This window comes from Ovis canadensis, chromosome 1 (assembly GCF_042477335.2).
Source record: "Ovis canadensis isolate MfBH-ARS-UI-01 breed Bighorn chromosome 1, ARS-UI_OviCan_v2, whole genome shotgun sequence".
In the NCBI taxonomy this organism is placed as follows: Eukaryota; Metazoa; Chordata; class Mammalia; order Artiodactyla; family Bovidae; genus Ovis; species Ovis canadensis.
The window spans coordinates 179,655,223-179,670,182 of NC_091245.1; the positions used below are offsets into that span (position 1 = coordinate 179,655,223).

The window sequence follows — 14,960 nt, forward strand, 5'->3', positions numbered from 1 at the left end:
ATTAGTGAATAATCTCTCACAACTCCACATAATCAGCTGCAGGACACAGCTTGTTTATGGATCTTTTAAGACCTTGCCAAACATTAGTAATTTCTCACTCTGATATTCTTATAATCCCCATTGTATTTTCAATAGCATATTAACTCTTCAAAGCCCTTTGACATACTTTTACCATGTGATACTCCCAATAAGCCTCTGAAATAGGTAGAGATCTGTCAAATCACAGATGAGAAACTGGGCCTGGAGAGTCTAAACCACTGGCTAAGCCACTAACAAAAGGCAGAACTAGGATGAGAATTTAGCATGCCCATGCCCAGGCAGGACTGCATAGCAAGGAGATCATGCTTCAGGGGCCACAGAAATGAAGTCAAATCCTGATTCGACCACTTACCAGCAAGATAGTCTCATCAAGTAGTTAAGCTCTATGTGTCTCAACTAACTCATTTCTAAAGCCAGGATCATAATAAATATTATGTTGGCTTCTTAGGTACATTAGATTTATCCACAGTAACGAGTAAATAGCAGAGTCAATGTCTCAGAAATGTCTTTTTTCCCTGCCACTATTTATCAGGCACTCACTCTCTTTCACTTATTCCTTCCTCTACATGCTTCCCTGGTGGCTCAGAGGTTAAAGCATCTGCCTGCAATGCGGGAGACCTGGGGTTCAATCCCTGGGTCAGGAAGATCCCCTGGAGAAGGAAATAGCAATCCACTCCAGTACTCTTGCTTGGAGAATCCCATGGACAGAGGAGCTTGGTGGGCTACAGTCCATGGGGTAGCAAAGAGTCGGACACGACTGAGCGACTTCACTCACTCATTGTGTGTATATTTATAAATCTACTGTGTGACTGGTTCTCAGAGACAGTGGGAAATAATGAAATGGCAGAATACAGATTGTGGAATTTAATAGATCTTGGTCTGAATTCTGCTTTATCACTATTAATTCCAGGCCTTAGACCTCAGATTCTTAGGTTCCTCATCAGTGAACAGGGACAATGATTCCAACCTCACAATGGTGACATAAGGACCAAATGAGAGAACCATATGCAAAGTATCTACCATCTGGCAACCACAAGTGCTCAGTAATGGTAATTTGCTATCCCATTCCTTCATCTTTTAGAAATTATCATGCACCTATGGAATGCCTTACTAGGTACTACACATTCACTACACCAGCAGCCTTGTGTTAGAGCAACAGGGATTTGAACTATGTCTTCAAGTGTCACCAGTTAAAGTTATGAACTGTATGGTTAATTTAGTTTTCTTGTAGAAGAGAAAAGTCCCCTGATTATTCTAACACTGAAGCCTTAAAGGCTTAGACATGCTAGAGAGTGACAGTGACTTGTCACATCCCCTATGGATGTTGTGTTCTTGGATGTTTCCAAGGGCTTGGCTTTGCCAGGGCCCCCAATATGGCACACAGCCTTGCTGCCACAGCTCCACGGAAAGAAAGGGAGTCTTTAGCCTAAACTTTAACACCTACCCCTACCCCCTACCCATGTAGCAGAGTTTTGCTCTAGAGCAGAAGATACTGGGCTGAAGAGCCTGTCAACACAGCCCACAGCCCTCTATATCCACTCTGATAATGCAGCAAAAGTAGACACAGGAGAGATAGAGGAAAACTACTCAACAGGACAGTCTTCCACGATGTCTCTTTCCACATGGGTCTCTTTTTGCTGCCTGTGCTCTTACTTAACCATCTCCATGGGGTCCTCTCCTTGTCACTCTCTATCATGTTTTATAAAATTTAGGGAAAAAACTAAAAAACAAATAAAAGACTACTTCACATGAAACAGGAAGCAAAAGCAAATGGGATTAAAATGCCTTAAAAAGGAAGAGAGTTTAAAATAATAAGACTCATGGGGAAAAGACACTGTAATCTTAAAACCAAACATCAGAGTTTAGCAGGCGAGCTCTGTTAGCTATTTACAGAATTTGATTGTTTGTGTTTATTTAATTTTGATTTTACAAAACTTGAGTTTCTGTGGATTTCTTGGCCTTCTTAAACTCTATTCTTGTGTGTGTGTGTTTTAGATATTGCAGCCTCTTTTTTCCTCCTAGCTCTTTGTGGCATAATAAGGCTCCTGAGTCCGTATCTCCAGCCAGGTGATGACCAGCCACCACCATCATTTGCAGCAGTGAGACCTGAACTTTCAACACAGGTGGAGACACTCCTCAAAGGGGCAACGCACTTTGGGGGGGGGGGGGGAACCACATGGGAAGTGAAAGCTTTAATATCAGGCACGTTTGTAGAAAAAGAGGGAATTACAAGACTACCATACAGGGTGGGGTTTTCACAAGTCTGGTGTTTGGACTTGTGTCTTTTCTACAAACAGCTCACAAGGAAGATAAGATATGGCTGTTCGAGCTGCTGACAGACAAGTCTAAGAACAAGCAGTAGAAAAGAACTACATAGGTAAGGACCGAATGAGGCAAGATGCCACTATTATACCAACATCTTGTCTGCTTTAGGGAGCTGAGTGACTGAAAGCACCCACGCTGTCTACAAGGTGAGATACTGGCTTAGTCTCCACTCGCCTTCTGCGTCTCTCACCGTACCTCCTTCCCACTCCCAACCCAGCTTTAAATATATGTAAATAATAAGGTTTAATAGGACTCATCCAAAACAAGTCAGCTTCAGCACAAAGGCCAGAGTGGTTTCCAGTCTGATCTTACTCAAATCCTGTGTTAACATTTTAAACATGTTCTCAGCAGCCCAGGGAATTTACCTCTCCTTATGGACTGCTGGATTCCTTTTTTTCAAAGCATCTCTGAACACTTAAAGATGGACAGTTTTTTAAAAAAATTGGAGAACAAAGCATTGGCATGTAGGTGTAATGCCAATAATCTGAGGCGTATAATCTGACACCTACTGCTTGAATGAATGAGTGATCTGTGTGGTCTGTGGATACAAAACAAAAGCAACTTTACTCATTAAAACTGACCTCAGAAGTAAAGACAATGTTCTCTGTCCTTCATTCTCCCAGACAGTCAAGGCCTCTTACCTTTGCATGGTGAACTTTCTCTGGGGAGCTGTCTCTCTCATCTTCACATTACTTCTCTGTCCCTTTTTCAGTTTTCTGCCTCTCTTCGTTCTTTCTCCTTACATAGCCCATCTCTCCACCTTTTTCTTTTTCTTTCTGAGTTTCTTTCACCTCCTCCTCACAAACTCCTCCTTTAACAAAGCTTAATATGAAATCAAATTACGTTTTTAAAATATTTATGAACAAATTTTTATATGCTCTATTCTTAATGTTTAATTCAAGTGAGTTGGAAAGTCTTTAATTCTCTGTGCTAATTATCCATTAATTACTTATCTGTTAGATTGCTGGAAAGACTTATAGGATTAAGATGGGTTATTCTGATAAAACAGTTTTAATATAAGACGTAATAATGGGAGAAAGATATACATTGAAAGAGTCTGGAGATCTCAGGCCCATGTTTATTCTTTCTTCCACTGCTGGGTCCCACAGAATCAGCTTTACATCCAGTTCTTAAATCAACACCTGAATGTGTACAAACACCTCTGTCCCAGGAAGTCTGAGCTCTGCTCTTTGTGGGGTCTCCAGAATGAGCTGGCCACATAGGCATATTCCAGCCACCCATCCAGTCTCAACCATCAAAACCTTCAGCTCCACCAAAACCAAGTGCTAGGCATAAATCCCATTATTTTCACTCATTGAGGCTGACAGGCTGGTACATTCTGCCCCCAAATAACTCACAGACCCATGGTTAGTATATTTTAAGTTTTGGTGAGTACTGTTCTAAGGACCCTAAGATACGATAAGCATTTGGCCAATTCAGACCTGCTGAGATTAACCCATACTATTCTTTCTCTTAAAAACAAAATCCTACCAAGCTACTTTGCTGTATATGTAAGCTGGAACTAAAAGAACATTTTTTGCTATGGGTCTAAAGTGAGTGTTTTCAGAATAAATTTCCCCCAAGCCCCCGTTTAAACAAAATGAAAGGGGTGAGCTGCCCCGGGCTGGTCTTTCTCTCTCTGGCAGGCCTCCTTCTCAGCCCTCACCTTCCGCCTCATCTCCAAGATGGCCCTTTCCACCTCCTCCAGGGCTCGTTCTCGCCTCTCCACAGCCCGCTCCCGCCATTCCACCACCCTCTCCCTCCTCAGAAGTTCCTTTTCTCTTTGGCTGGCCCATAACGCCAGGGACCCCACCTGCTCCAGGAGCCTGGCCCAGTCGCCCTCAATACCCGTGGGGAGCTGCGACCCCGGAGGCCTGGGGTCCTGACGCTGCCCAGCTTGACCGTGGCCGCTCTTCTCCAGCTCGTCTTTGTGCATGCTTTTCAGATGCTTCCATAGGGCTGTGGTGCCCACGTTAACCCCAGGGCCCCGGCTCACCTGCCTGCCACACAGCCGGCAGGTGGCATATTGGTTGGGGTGGTGCCCGGCACGGGCAGGGGCCAAGTGGAAGTATTCCCAGGCCTCAGAAAACCGAGTCCCCTTGTTGTGGGGCATGGGGGTGGGCGTGGCACCGGCAAAAGGGGCTGCCGGTTCTCGCGTCTCACTGATCTCCTCCCCCTCCTTCACTTCCAAGGGCCCTTTTGCCTTCATCCTGTTTCCGTCCTCTTCCTCCTCTTCCCGCCTCATCCTGTCTCTTCTTTACAGCTTTCCTTGAGCCAGAAATCTCTAAAGCTAAAAGTGTACTTGGGAAGGGACTGGGCGACTCTCAGGGATTTGCAATAGTGGTCAAAGGCTGGCCACACCTGGGTGGTGTGAGGTTTCCTCCTTTCTGCTTCACTGGAGAGTCAGGATGAGTCAGAGCCAAGCAAAATGGCCTTTGAGGCTCTCCTGTACCTTCCCTCCATGACCCGGATACGTGCTGATCCCTCCTTGGCTGATCCCTCCTATCCAGAAGACAGGATAACTCGGTGAAGCAATTATTAATACAAAGCTTTCCAGTGAGCTCGGTGTTCAGTAACTCAACCAGTACCACATGTGTTTTTGAATACTGAGAATTTCAGGTATTCTCTTGACTCTTTTCCTGGCTGCTTCCACTGCTTCGGTGCTCCCGGAGACCTGTGTGATGCACTTTGGAGGCAGGAGGAGCAGCCTCAGGGTTCAGGCTGTCCAGGATGGCAGAGCGAGGGCCTCACTGGGTCTCCCTCAGTGTGGGTAGAAGCGAACAGAGACTGATGCTAATGTGGGAGAGACTTGCTGTTCCTCTGAACAGATGCAGAAGTCAGTCCAGAAGCTACAAAGCCTGCCAGGGTCTGGGAAATACAGTTCCCAGTGTAAAGTCAGCTTGCCCCTAGAGAGGTTCCTTGGGGGCTGGGATTCTAAGAACTCCAAACAGCAGGCTTAGCTGTTTTCAGCAGGAGGAGCTGGCATACCTGGAGGAGAAAGCAGGGGAGTTCCTCTCCACGGCCTGGTTGTGTCGGGGTGACCTCAGCAAGCAGCTCACCACACTCCACCTTCCCCAGCACCATCACCTGCAAAGCCAACAGTAGATGAAATCTTCCTGATGGCAACTTCCTCCAGATATTTGGTGTAGGGACCCCCATTTTAAGGATAAATTAACACATGGAAAGTTATGGCACATTTTAAAAAGAGCCTGACTGCTCTCTCTTAGATCATTTTTTAAATGATTGAGAACCTTATCCATCAAGCTTTGCCACCCTGAGCAATTCAGAAGCACCATCCAGCCCCAAGTGGGTACTTACCAGCAAGCAAGGCTTGGGACTGGTCTCTGAGGGTTCCTATGCAGGGAGTGCTCCTACCACGTTGGAAGGTTGTTAGCTGGCTGCTGCCACCAGGAGGAGGGCACCTCCACTTCCTGTCCCCTCCCACTTCCAGGGAAGCCTTGTTTCTACATGGGTGTGACCCTACCTGTAGGGTTTTTCTACAATAAATGCAGACTTTTTCTCCTCCTCCTTCTACCACCAAAAAAAGTTGTCCCTGGCAAATGTTGTGAAGTAAAACAATAAATCAAGCACCTACAAGTCTTAGTTGTTTCCAGAAGACTAGATCATCTGGCCTCTCATCTCAAACAAAGAAGATTTAAGACACAGGAAGGGTGAAAAATGGGCAAAGAAACCACATGCCTTGAGGATACCTGTGGTTTCAAATATTTTGTCCAGTTGTCAGGCCGTGAAGTCTCCATTGTTGGTTGGAAACTATTGGTATTATAAGTAAAGTCAGTAGAAAAGTCAGAGAACTTGCGAAAGGGGAAGATTAAATAAAAGGACACTTCTCCCGCAATTTAGAGAAATATAACAAATTTGGGGTTGATTTCTATTATATTATGTAACTAGAATTGGGAAAGCTGAAATCTGTTGGCTTCTACTTTCAGCTGAAGTGAAATAAAGGGATAATCACAACTTAAGCAAAAAATATAAATTTACAAATAGATAGATAGATTTTAGAAGGAAAACCTACTAAGAGGAGACAAGCACATTTTAAAGATATCCATGGGAGGAAAAACCTTGAGTTACAGGAAGAAAATGCAGAAATGGTAGAATAGAAAACATGTAGAGACTAAAAGTTAAATTTCAAGTGAAAAGTAAATGTATGGGGCCTGGAGAGACTCCAAATAGAAATGAAGAGTTGGTAAACAAATAGGGGAACTTTTTTTAAGGATTTTTCTTTCTAGACTAATAAGTTAAATATTTTCAAACTGATTCTGTGAAAAGTCCTTTGGAAAAGGTCCTGTCCAGACTTAACCAAACTGAATATGGGATCATTTACAAATGGTCACCATTTCAGTATTTCTTCTGTGGAAATAAATGAATAATCAGTGTTACAGCTAGATTTGGATTCATTTTTCCTGACTCGTCAATCTCATCTTGCTCAAACCTCTGCATCCAACATCCCCAACTCACACCCAAGTCCATGAACCAATCCATTGCCCATCTTTTGTGAATTTCCCACTACTTTCCACCTGTAGGTTCCAGGCCTGACGCTTCCCTGTCCACAAAATATAATTGTGCCAAGTTGTTCCCAGATTTCATCCTTCTCTGCACTCCCACAGAACTCTCCAAATGCTTTTTGGCTCTTTCTACAGAATTCTTTGTGGTATTACTCACTTATACCATATGTACTTAGAATAATGTGCTAGAGAAACCAATAATTTGCTTGTTTCATGAATACTTCATAAACAGACTCACACTGAGTGAGTGAATGATTTTGACTCCTCAGCAGAGAAAGGTGTGTGTGTGTGTGTGTGTGTGTGTGTGTGCACGTGTTTGTATGCATGTGTACATAAACTCTTGATCATATTTATTTCACATTTTTTTCAAATCTGACATGTTTTTCTTCTTAATCCTTTGAAAGTTAACAAAGAAATACAACTTGGCTTGCTCAGCGAAATCACATATGCTTGACATTTCATAACATGTTTGACTTCAGTTAGAACTAGTTTAGTCTAAAGTTTTTCAATTTTAGAGACCAGAGGAGTTTCAGGACAAGAACCATATTCCTAAGCAAAATCTTAGAACACTGTCTGGAGATGGTATAGAATATTTGAAACCTGAATCATTCCATGAAATCTGAATTTAGAAAATTTATAGGCATTAAATCTTTTTAATATTTTTATTGAGTTAACAAGACTGAGCGACTGAATTGAACTGAACAAGAGATTTCTTCAGTGAGCCAGTTGCCTTTATAAAATAATGGAACTCCTACTAATTCCTGATATTACCATATCATCATCTTTTGGTAGATTAGATGAACATAGAGAAAATAAATCATGAGAGGGGCTAAAGGTATTGACATTAATAGAAACCTTTACACATTTTTAAAACATTTTTTTCACTATAGATCCTACACAAATCACCTAGATAAAGTCTGTCTTTGGCATTTTATTGGATTAAATAAACTGAATTCGCTTTCTTTTACTTAAGAAGAATATATTTCAGGAGACCTACGTTTGCTTTTAAGACAGAAAGAGACAGAATTTCATGGATCTGCATTCCTGCCATGTGCCTGCATCCCCATTAAGTGCTGAATGGGTGGGAAATCTGGGGCTTTAGTGTTTGCTATCTACCATTTTGGATGCAACAAATAACCTCCTCTGAAAGTCTCAGTATTTCCTTGGGGGTTTTATAGTGATGTTCTGAGGGATGTCCATTTGCACCTTGGTGGGATCTCACCAGAAAGATGGGACTTAGTATTATTCTTAGATTTGGTTTCTCAGCTCTGCTCAAAACCAGTCTTTGGGTATAACTAGTCTGCAGGGGAATTGGCACACCAAGCATTACATATAGGTAACAGTTCTTTACTAATTAACTAGCATATTCATCAACTGTGAAAAATATCTGAGAATTAAAAATTTAGGGCTGGCCACATGTAAAATACACATATCTCTTGACAAGAAAACAAAACTATAAAAAGGATTATAATTTTCTAGTGTCTCAGATAAAATAATGAAGATCAGATAATACCTTACTGCATATTTTCACCAGGATCTTGAAGAAACCACCATCTCACAAAACAACCGCAGTGTTGAGAGAAAAAATAATAATAATAAACTAACCCAACTGCTAAGCTCCCTGGTTTTGTAACATAAGCTATCTGCTCTTCTACTTGTTTCTTATTTTAATGCAACGTGTTTTACTAGGAAATATCTTTTACTGAGATTAAGGTAACACCTCCAGTTTTACCATCAGCTACATTCCACTCCCTTTAACCATTCAGTGATTCTGTGCCCTGACTTCCCCATCTGTCAAATGGCAGTAATAAAGTGGGTCCTACCTAGCCTATAGCATTGTTAAGATGATAAACAATTAATTAGGTAAACTCTTTACAAGTCAAAAGTGAAATATTTATATTAAATGGTTTCTGTAGTTGTTGCTACAAACAGTACTTTACATTATTTGAGGAACAAAAGTCTTTTAGCTTTTGGTCTGACAGAATATGCTTCCCTGGCCTCTGCCTGTTATAACTTCTTTCTATTCTTTGGTTTCCATTTATGCTATTTTATTCTGCCTATATAGAGATGTAATCTTCCTTTTCCTAACTCAGAATCCAGATTTGCAACATTAGTATAGTTCTAGATTCTTCTTAAATTGACCTTGAATTCTAGCTGTTAATTTGTAACTTATCTATAGGCGATTGCCTATTTATAGTTCACATTTTAAGCAACCTCTTAAAGGTAAACACTGCCTTGTTAAAAGTGGAAAGGACTTCCCCTGATGGTCCAGTGGTTAAGACTTTATGCTTTAACTGCAGGGGGTGCAGCTTCAATCCCTGGTCTGGGGAGTTCCACCAATAAATAAATAAATAAAATAATAAAAATGGAAAAAGTAATTTTGTGCCAATTTGACTCATCTGAGGCCCAGTGGAGATGCATGGGGCACCAGTTTCTTCTGAACTGGCAAATAATTCTTTCCATATTCTGTCTCTAACCCCAGAGAATTTTTACCTGCTCACTGAGGAAAGTATTTCCCACAGCAAACCTCACCTGGTTTATTCAGAGGAGCTTCCCTCAAGGTGAAAGAGAAGGTAAGGAAATCAGTCAATGGAAGTGGGTTTGGCAAAGAAAGAGAGAAAACAAATAGAAATTGCCACTGCCCAGGTCTATCTTGGCATTTAAGAGCAATTCTTATTCCAAGAAAAACATCATCTTGCCTACCAAATGCCATTTTCTGACACCTCATCTGGCTCCTCCAAGGAGCAGGGAGGTATTTCCCAGAATACAAGAAATACAGTTGACTTGGTCCATTCACATATGAACAGTACCGTTATTATTTAACTGTTCATAAATGCAGATCTCTTCTATGAGAGCAAGCAAGTTTAATTCAATGTACATGTATTAATCATGTCATTTAGTTCCAATTAACTTAGTATCACTACCTTAAATCAACAAACAAATGATTTCTATTTTTCCTTGCAAGGATCTGGGTAGGGTGGGGTGGAGGATTGAAGGAAGTATATGTAAATAACTTGGCTCCATAACAAGGAACATGTTCATTGGGAGGATTAAAAGTTCCTGGAGCAGGACATACATGGAGACAAGCTCAGGTGAGAATGTACAAAGCCATGTTTTCATGGTAAACACGATAGACACTGCCAGAACAATCTGGGCCATCTCCTGCCTGGGACAATGGGCCTTCTCCTTTCTCCAGAGTCATTTTTCCTCAAAGCTCAATAGTAGCAGTCACATATTTCTTGCTGCAGTATCTTTAATTGATAAAGTTTTCAGTCTTTGTTGATGAATGATTCTATTGATCTATTTGACTCATGTTGACTTACTGGTTTTGTTACTGGATCACTTTAAAAACAATTCTCCCACAATAATGATAGGATGCAATCCTGCAAATATCTGTTAAGGGTCATTATAGATTTGTTCATCATAGATGTTAGAAGGGTCATTATCCTTGCAACTGTGAGGCCAGGCACTGTGGCCAGAATTTTACCAGCACACAACTGCATGTAGTTACTACTTTGGCAAGTGCTAACTTTAGAATTAGCATTTAGAACCTTCAGTGTCAAGAAGCTGTGAAACAAAAGTTCTGACCTATAGGGACAGAGAGTTCTACATTCATGTCCCGCTGCCATGTATGCTATTTGGAGGTGGTACCAACAGTGGCAGTTAAACAGGATTCTATTTCTAAAGAAGACTCACAGGACCCCAAATGACAGCGTTATAAATAACATACATTGTTATAAATAAGTAGCAGCTTATTTCAGGAAAAAGATATAATCTAGCAACAATATCCTTAAAGTAAGGATATGGATGGAGAAGGCAATGGCACCCCCACTCCAGTACTCTTGCCTGGAAAATCCCATGGATGGAGGAGCCTGGCAGGCTGCAGTCCATGGGGTCACTAAGAGTCGAACACAACTGAGCAACTTCACTTTCACTTTCATGCATTGGAGAAGGAAACGGCAACCCACTCCAGTATTCTTGCCTGGAGAATCCCAGGGACGGGGGAGCCTGGTGGGCTGCCGTCTATGGGGTCGCATGGTGTCGGACACGACTGAAGCGACTTAGCAGCAGCAGCAAGGATATGAATCCCATGTACACATTTGAAAGTGAAGTGAAAGTGTTAGTCGCTTGGTCATGTCCGACTCTTTGGGACACTATGGACCATTGCTGGCCAGGTTCCTCTGTCCGTGAAATTCTCCAGGCAAGAATACTAGAATAGGGGCCATTCCCTTCTCCAGGGGATCTTTCCAATCTAGGGACCGAACCGGGTCTCCTGCATTGCAGGCACATTCTTTACCATTTGGGCTTCCCCGGTGGCTCAGAGGGTAAAGCGTCTGCCTGCAATGCAGGGGACCCAGGTTCTATCCCTGGGTCGGGAAGACCCCCTGGAGAAGGAAATGGCAACCCACTCCAGAATTCTTGCCTGGAATCCCATGGACAGAGAAGCCTGGTGGGCTACAGTCCACGGGGTTGCAAAGAGTCAGACACAACTGAGCGACTTCACTTTCACTTTCTTTACCATCTGAGCCACCATCCATCCCATGTACACATTCACAGCACCTCAAAGTGGAGGACCCAAAATGGAGTCTCAGCTGAGGTTGTTTTATATTTTTCTGGTCACTTAGGTGTATTCTTGCTACTACTCACTCTCCACAGAAGAGACCTCCCAGGATCTCACTCAGGCCAGGGACAAATCATCAATCTCACTGTTATCAGCAATGCTGATGAGCTGGGGAAACTTGCCCCCAGACCCACTAGACCCCTGGTTATAAATAAAGCAACACCTTTAACCAATATATTCCATACCTTGACCATGGATCAATGCCATGTAGGAGCTTGAACAAAACAGTTCAGTTTAATTCCAGGCCTGCCAGACAAATGGACAAGAGCTTCAGTTTGACCACCTGTAGACTACACCACTGTAAGCTGAACTGTCTCCAGCCATGCCCTGACATCATTTCACGACTCATATGGGAAATGTTTGTGATGAACTTTGTTCTTATCTGTCTTGTAGAAATGTATATCACTAGTGAAAAAAGAAAAAACAAAGATGGATTTTGGGAACTGAAATCTGTTTTGACAAGTGTATATGATATTAAACCAGCCCACTCAGACAACCTGACCATCTGGTGTATGGCTCTGTCTCCGGCCCCTGGACACAAAGTGTGGAATAGCTCATCTGAAAAGATCACATTTTCCTTGGGTGAGTTATCTATTTAATGAGGTCAACAAGAGGGTGGCCAAGACTGCCATAAGCTCAGAACATTTCTAACTAAAACAAATAGAATACTGATTGTTTCCATGATATTTTAATCTCTGAAAACTCTCTCTACACTATTCAAAATTATTCAATTTCAAAGTATCAAACATTTTTTGACTAAAGGGACTCTACTGAAAAGAATTTCTTCAAATAAAAAGTAGCTAATTCCTGTTTCCAAGAATTTCTGGTGAGTACAGTGAACTTTTTGTTCAGATTCAATTAATAATAACTCAATTAACTAGCATTTTTGTTAATCTACCATATAATGAAATTTAACACTAACATATTTATAATCAAGAGAGTTTTTAAAATCCTAAAATTACTTCTGAGTCTATAAAAGGATCTATTTACATATAGCATATTTCATTCTAATACTTAGGAATGGATAAGCCATGTTGTGTATGTGTGTTTGCTTAGTCTTGTCCGCTCTTTGCTACCCCATGGACTGTAGCCCAACAGGCTCCTCTGTCCACAGAATTTTACAGGGAAGAATACTGGAGCAGGTTGCCATTTCCTCCTCCAGAAGATCTTCCCAGCCCAGGGATCGAACCCATGCCCCTTGTGTCTCCTGCATTGATAGGCAGATTCTTTACCACTCTGCCACCAAGGAAGCCTGGAAAAGCCATGTATACCATATCATGATTTTAGTATACCTATATTTGAAGCACAAAATCTTATACAGAGGATTTTTATGACTTCAAAGTTGATATGTGGGATCATTCTACTTATTGCAACATTTGATTAACCAGAATACATTACTCTGAACCAGATCAAGTAATAAAGATTTACTACAAAAGAGATGTGAACAAATGTCTCAACAAATATAGTGACAACAGATTGCCCATAAAAAACTGAAGTATGAAGTGACAGCTGTCAACTAATCTTATGTAACAACAAAGTAGTACCTATAAAACTTAATTTTGCAAGTCATTATTACAACTCCACAGAATCACTGACATCTTTTACCACCTTCCTATTTTCAGAGACGCTACAGTATATAACTTATAAAAACCAGAATAATTTATGAGGGAAAAATTTCCCTTTGTTTCAAGGCTACAGTCTGCATATTGGCTGCTTCCCAACCCTGACACCAGTGCCAGTGTTTGGTTCCTGTGAGCCTCGGACCGGGTATGTGGCTCTGTAAGTCCACCCCCGCCACCGACCCTGCAGAAAGAGGTGCCATTCAGACACCAGGACAGTAGCATCGTCGCTGCATCCCTGCGCATTCACCTCATTCTGTGAACTTTGAATTAATTATTCAGGAATGGTCATGAAATATTCGTACTCAACGTGACCTAATTCCCTCAGAAATAAGTGCTCCTCCTTTCCAGAACACTGTACGAGGTTAGGGCTACAATCCTGGAAGAGGGTAGAAGCAGCTGGTTCTCACATCGATTTCCCAGTAGCTTTGGCAGAGTCCTGAATCATCGTAGACAGATTTTGTTGTTTGTTTAGTCGCTCAGTCGTGTCCGACTCTTTGCAACCCAATGGACTATAGCCCACCAGGCTCCTCTGTCCATGGGATTTCCCAGACAAGAATCCTGGAGTGGGCTGCCATTTCCTTCGCCAGGGGATCTTCCTGACCCAGGGACTGAACCCACATCTTCTGCATTGGCGGCAGATTCTTCACCACTGAGCCACCAGCGAAGCATCACATTTGAAAAATATTTTATGATGTTAAGACTGTCTCTTGGCTTTTTGTTATTGTTTAAAGACTATTTTTTAGAGCAGTTTCAACTTCACAGCAAAATTAAGAGGAAGGTACAGAGATTTCCCATATGCCCCTTCCCCACATGTGCATCTTCTCCCTCGTTATCCACATCACCCACCAGAATGGTGCCTTTGTCACCACTGATGAACCTATGCCAACACAAGACAACTGCCCAAAGGCCTTAGTTTACTCTAGGGCTTCCTCTCGGTGATATGCATACTATGGATTTGGACAAATGATGTTCTCATCATTATAGTGTCATAGAGCCCTAAGTTTTCACTGTCCTAATACAGACTTCTTTCACTTAACAGTATGCATTTAGGATTCCTCCATGTCTTTTCATGGCTTGATAGTGTTTTTTTAGCACTGAATAGTATTCCTTTCAATGAGTATACCACAGTCTATATATCCATTCATCTACTGAAGGACATCTTGTTTGCTTCTGAGTTTGGGCAATAAAAAATAAAGCCTTTATATTCTTTTCCCATATAGGCCATTTACTTTACTATACACCTGAAATGATTATAAATCAACTATACTCAAATAAAAATTTTTAAAAAGTAAAGCTTCAATAAACATTCATGTGCAAGTTTGTGTGGGTCATGTGTTTGCAAATCCTTTGAGTAAATACCAAGGGGCACAATTGCTAGATTGTATTCTAAGAGTATGTTTAGATTTATAAGAAATCACCAAATTGTCTTCGAAACTGACCAGCAATGAAGGAGGGTTACTATTGCTCCACGTCCCTGCCAGCATTTTGTATTGTCAGTATTCTAAATTTCAGCCATTCTAACAGGTGTAGCAATAATTCAGCATTGTTTCAATTTGCATTTTCTGATGATATATGATGTGAAGCACATTTTCATATGCTTATTTGCCAAATTTATATTTTCTGTGGTGAGATGTCTAACTCTTGCCCATTTTTAAATCAGGTTATCTGTTTTCTTATTGTTGATATTTAAGAATTCTTTGAATATTTTGATAACGGTTCTTTATCAGATGTGTCTTTTGCAAATATTTTCTTCCAAGCTTGCCTTCTCATTCTCTTGAACTGTATTTGACTTTAATATCAGAAAATAGTGAATATTTTTAAGGTAATAAG

The 14,960-nt window shown here is 41.4% G+C and overlaps 2 protein-coding genes across 2 annotated transcripts in view; one reads left to right on the forward strand and one right to left on the reverse strand.

Moving 5' to 3' along the window:
• Positions 1 to 14,960, forward strand: part of CD96 (CD96 molecule) — a 102,291-nt gene that overhangs the window by 34,246 nt on the left and 53,085 nt on the right. Inside the window, exons 6-7 of the mRNA XM_069552942.1 lie at positions 9,370 to 9,460; positions 11,902 to 12,090. Coding sequence (XP_069409043.1) covers positions 9,370 to 9,460; positions 11,902 to 12,090 — 280 coding nt within the window. The remainder of the gene's footprint in view (positions 1 to 9,369; positions 9,461 to 11,901; positions 12,091 to 14,960) is intronic.
• Positions 3,925 to 4,609, reverse strand: ZBED2 (zinc finger BED-type containing 2). The gene has a single exon (XM_069552943.1). It carries the CDS (start codon positions 4,607 to 4,609, stop codon positions 3,956 to 3,958), a length of 654 nt encoding a protein of 217 aa, XP_069409044.1. The 3' UTR covers positions 3,925 to 3,955.

Bases quoted from the DNA above. Each gene is read 5' to 3' on its own strand.
- ZBED2 (XM_069552943.1), bottom strand. From the start codon at position 4,609: ATGAGGCGGGAAGAGGAGGAAGAGGACGGAAACAGGATGAAGGCAAAA.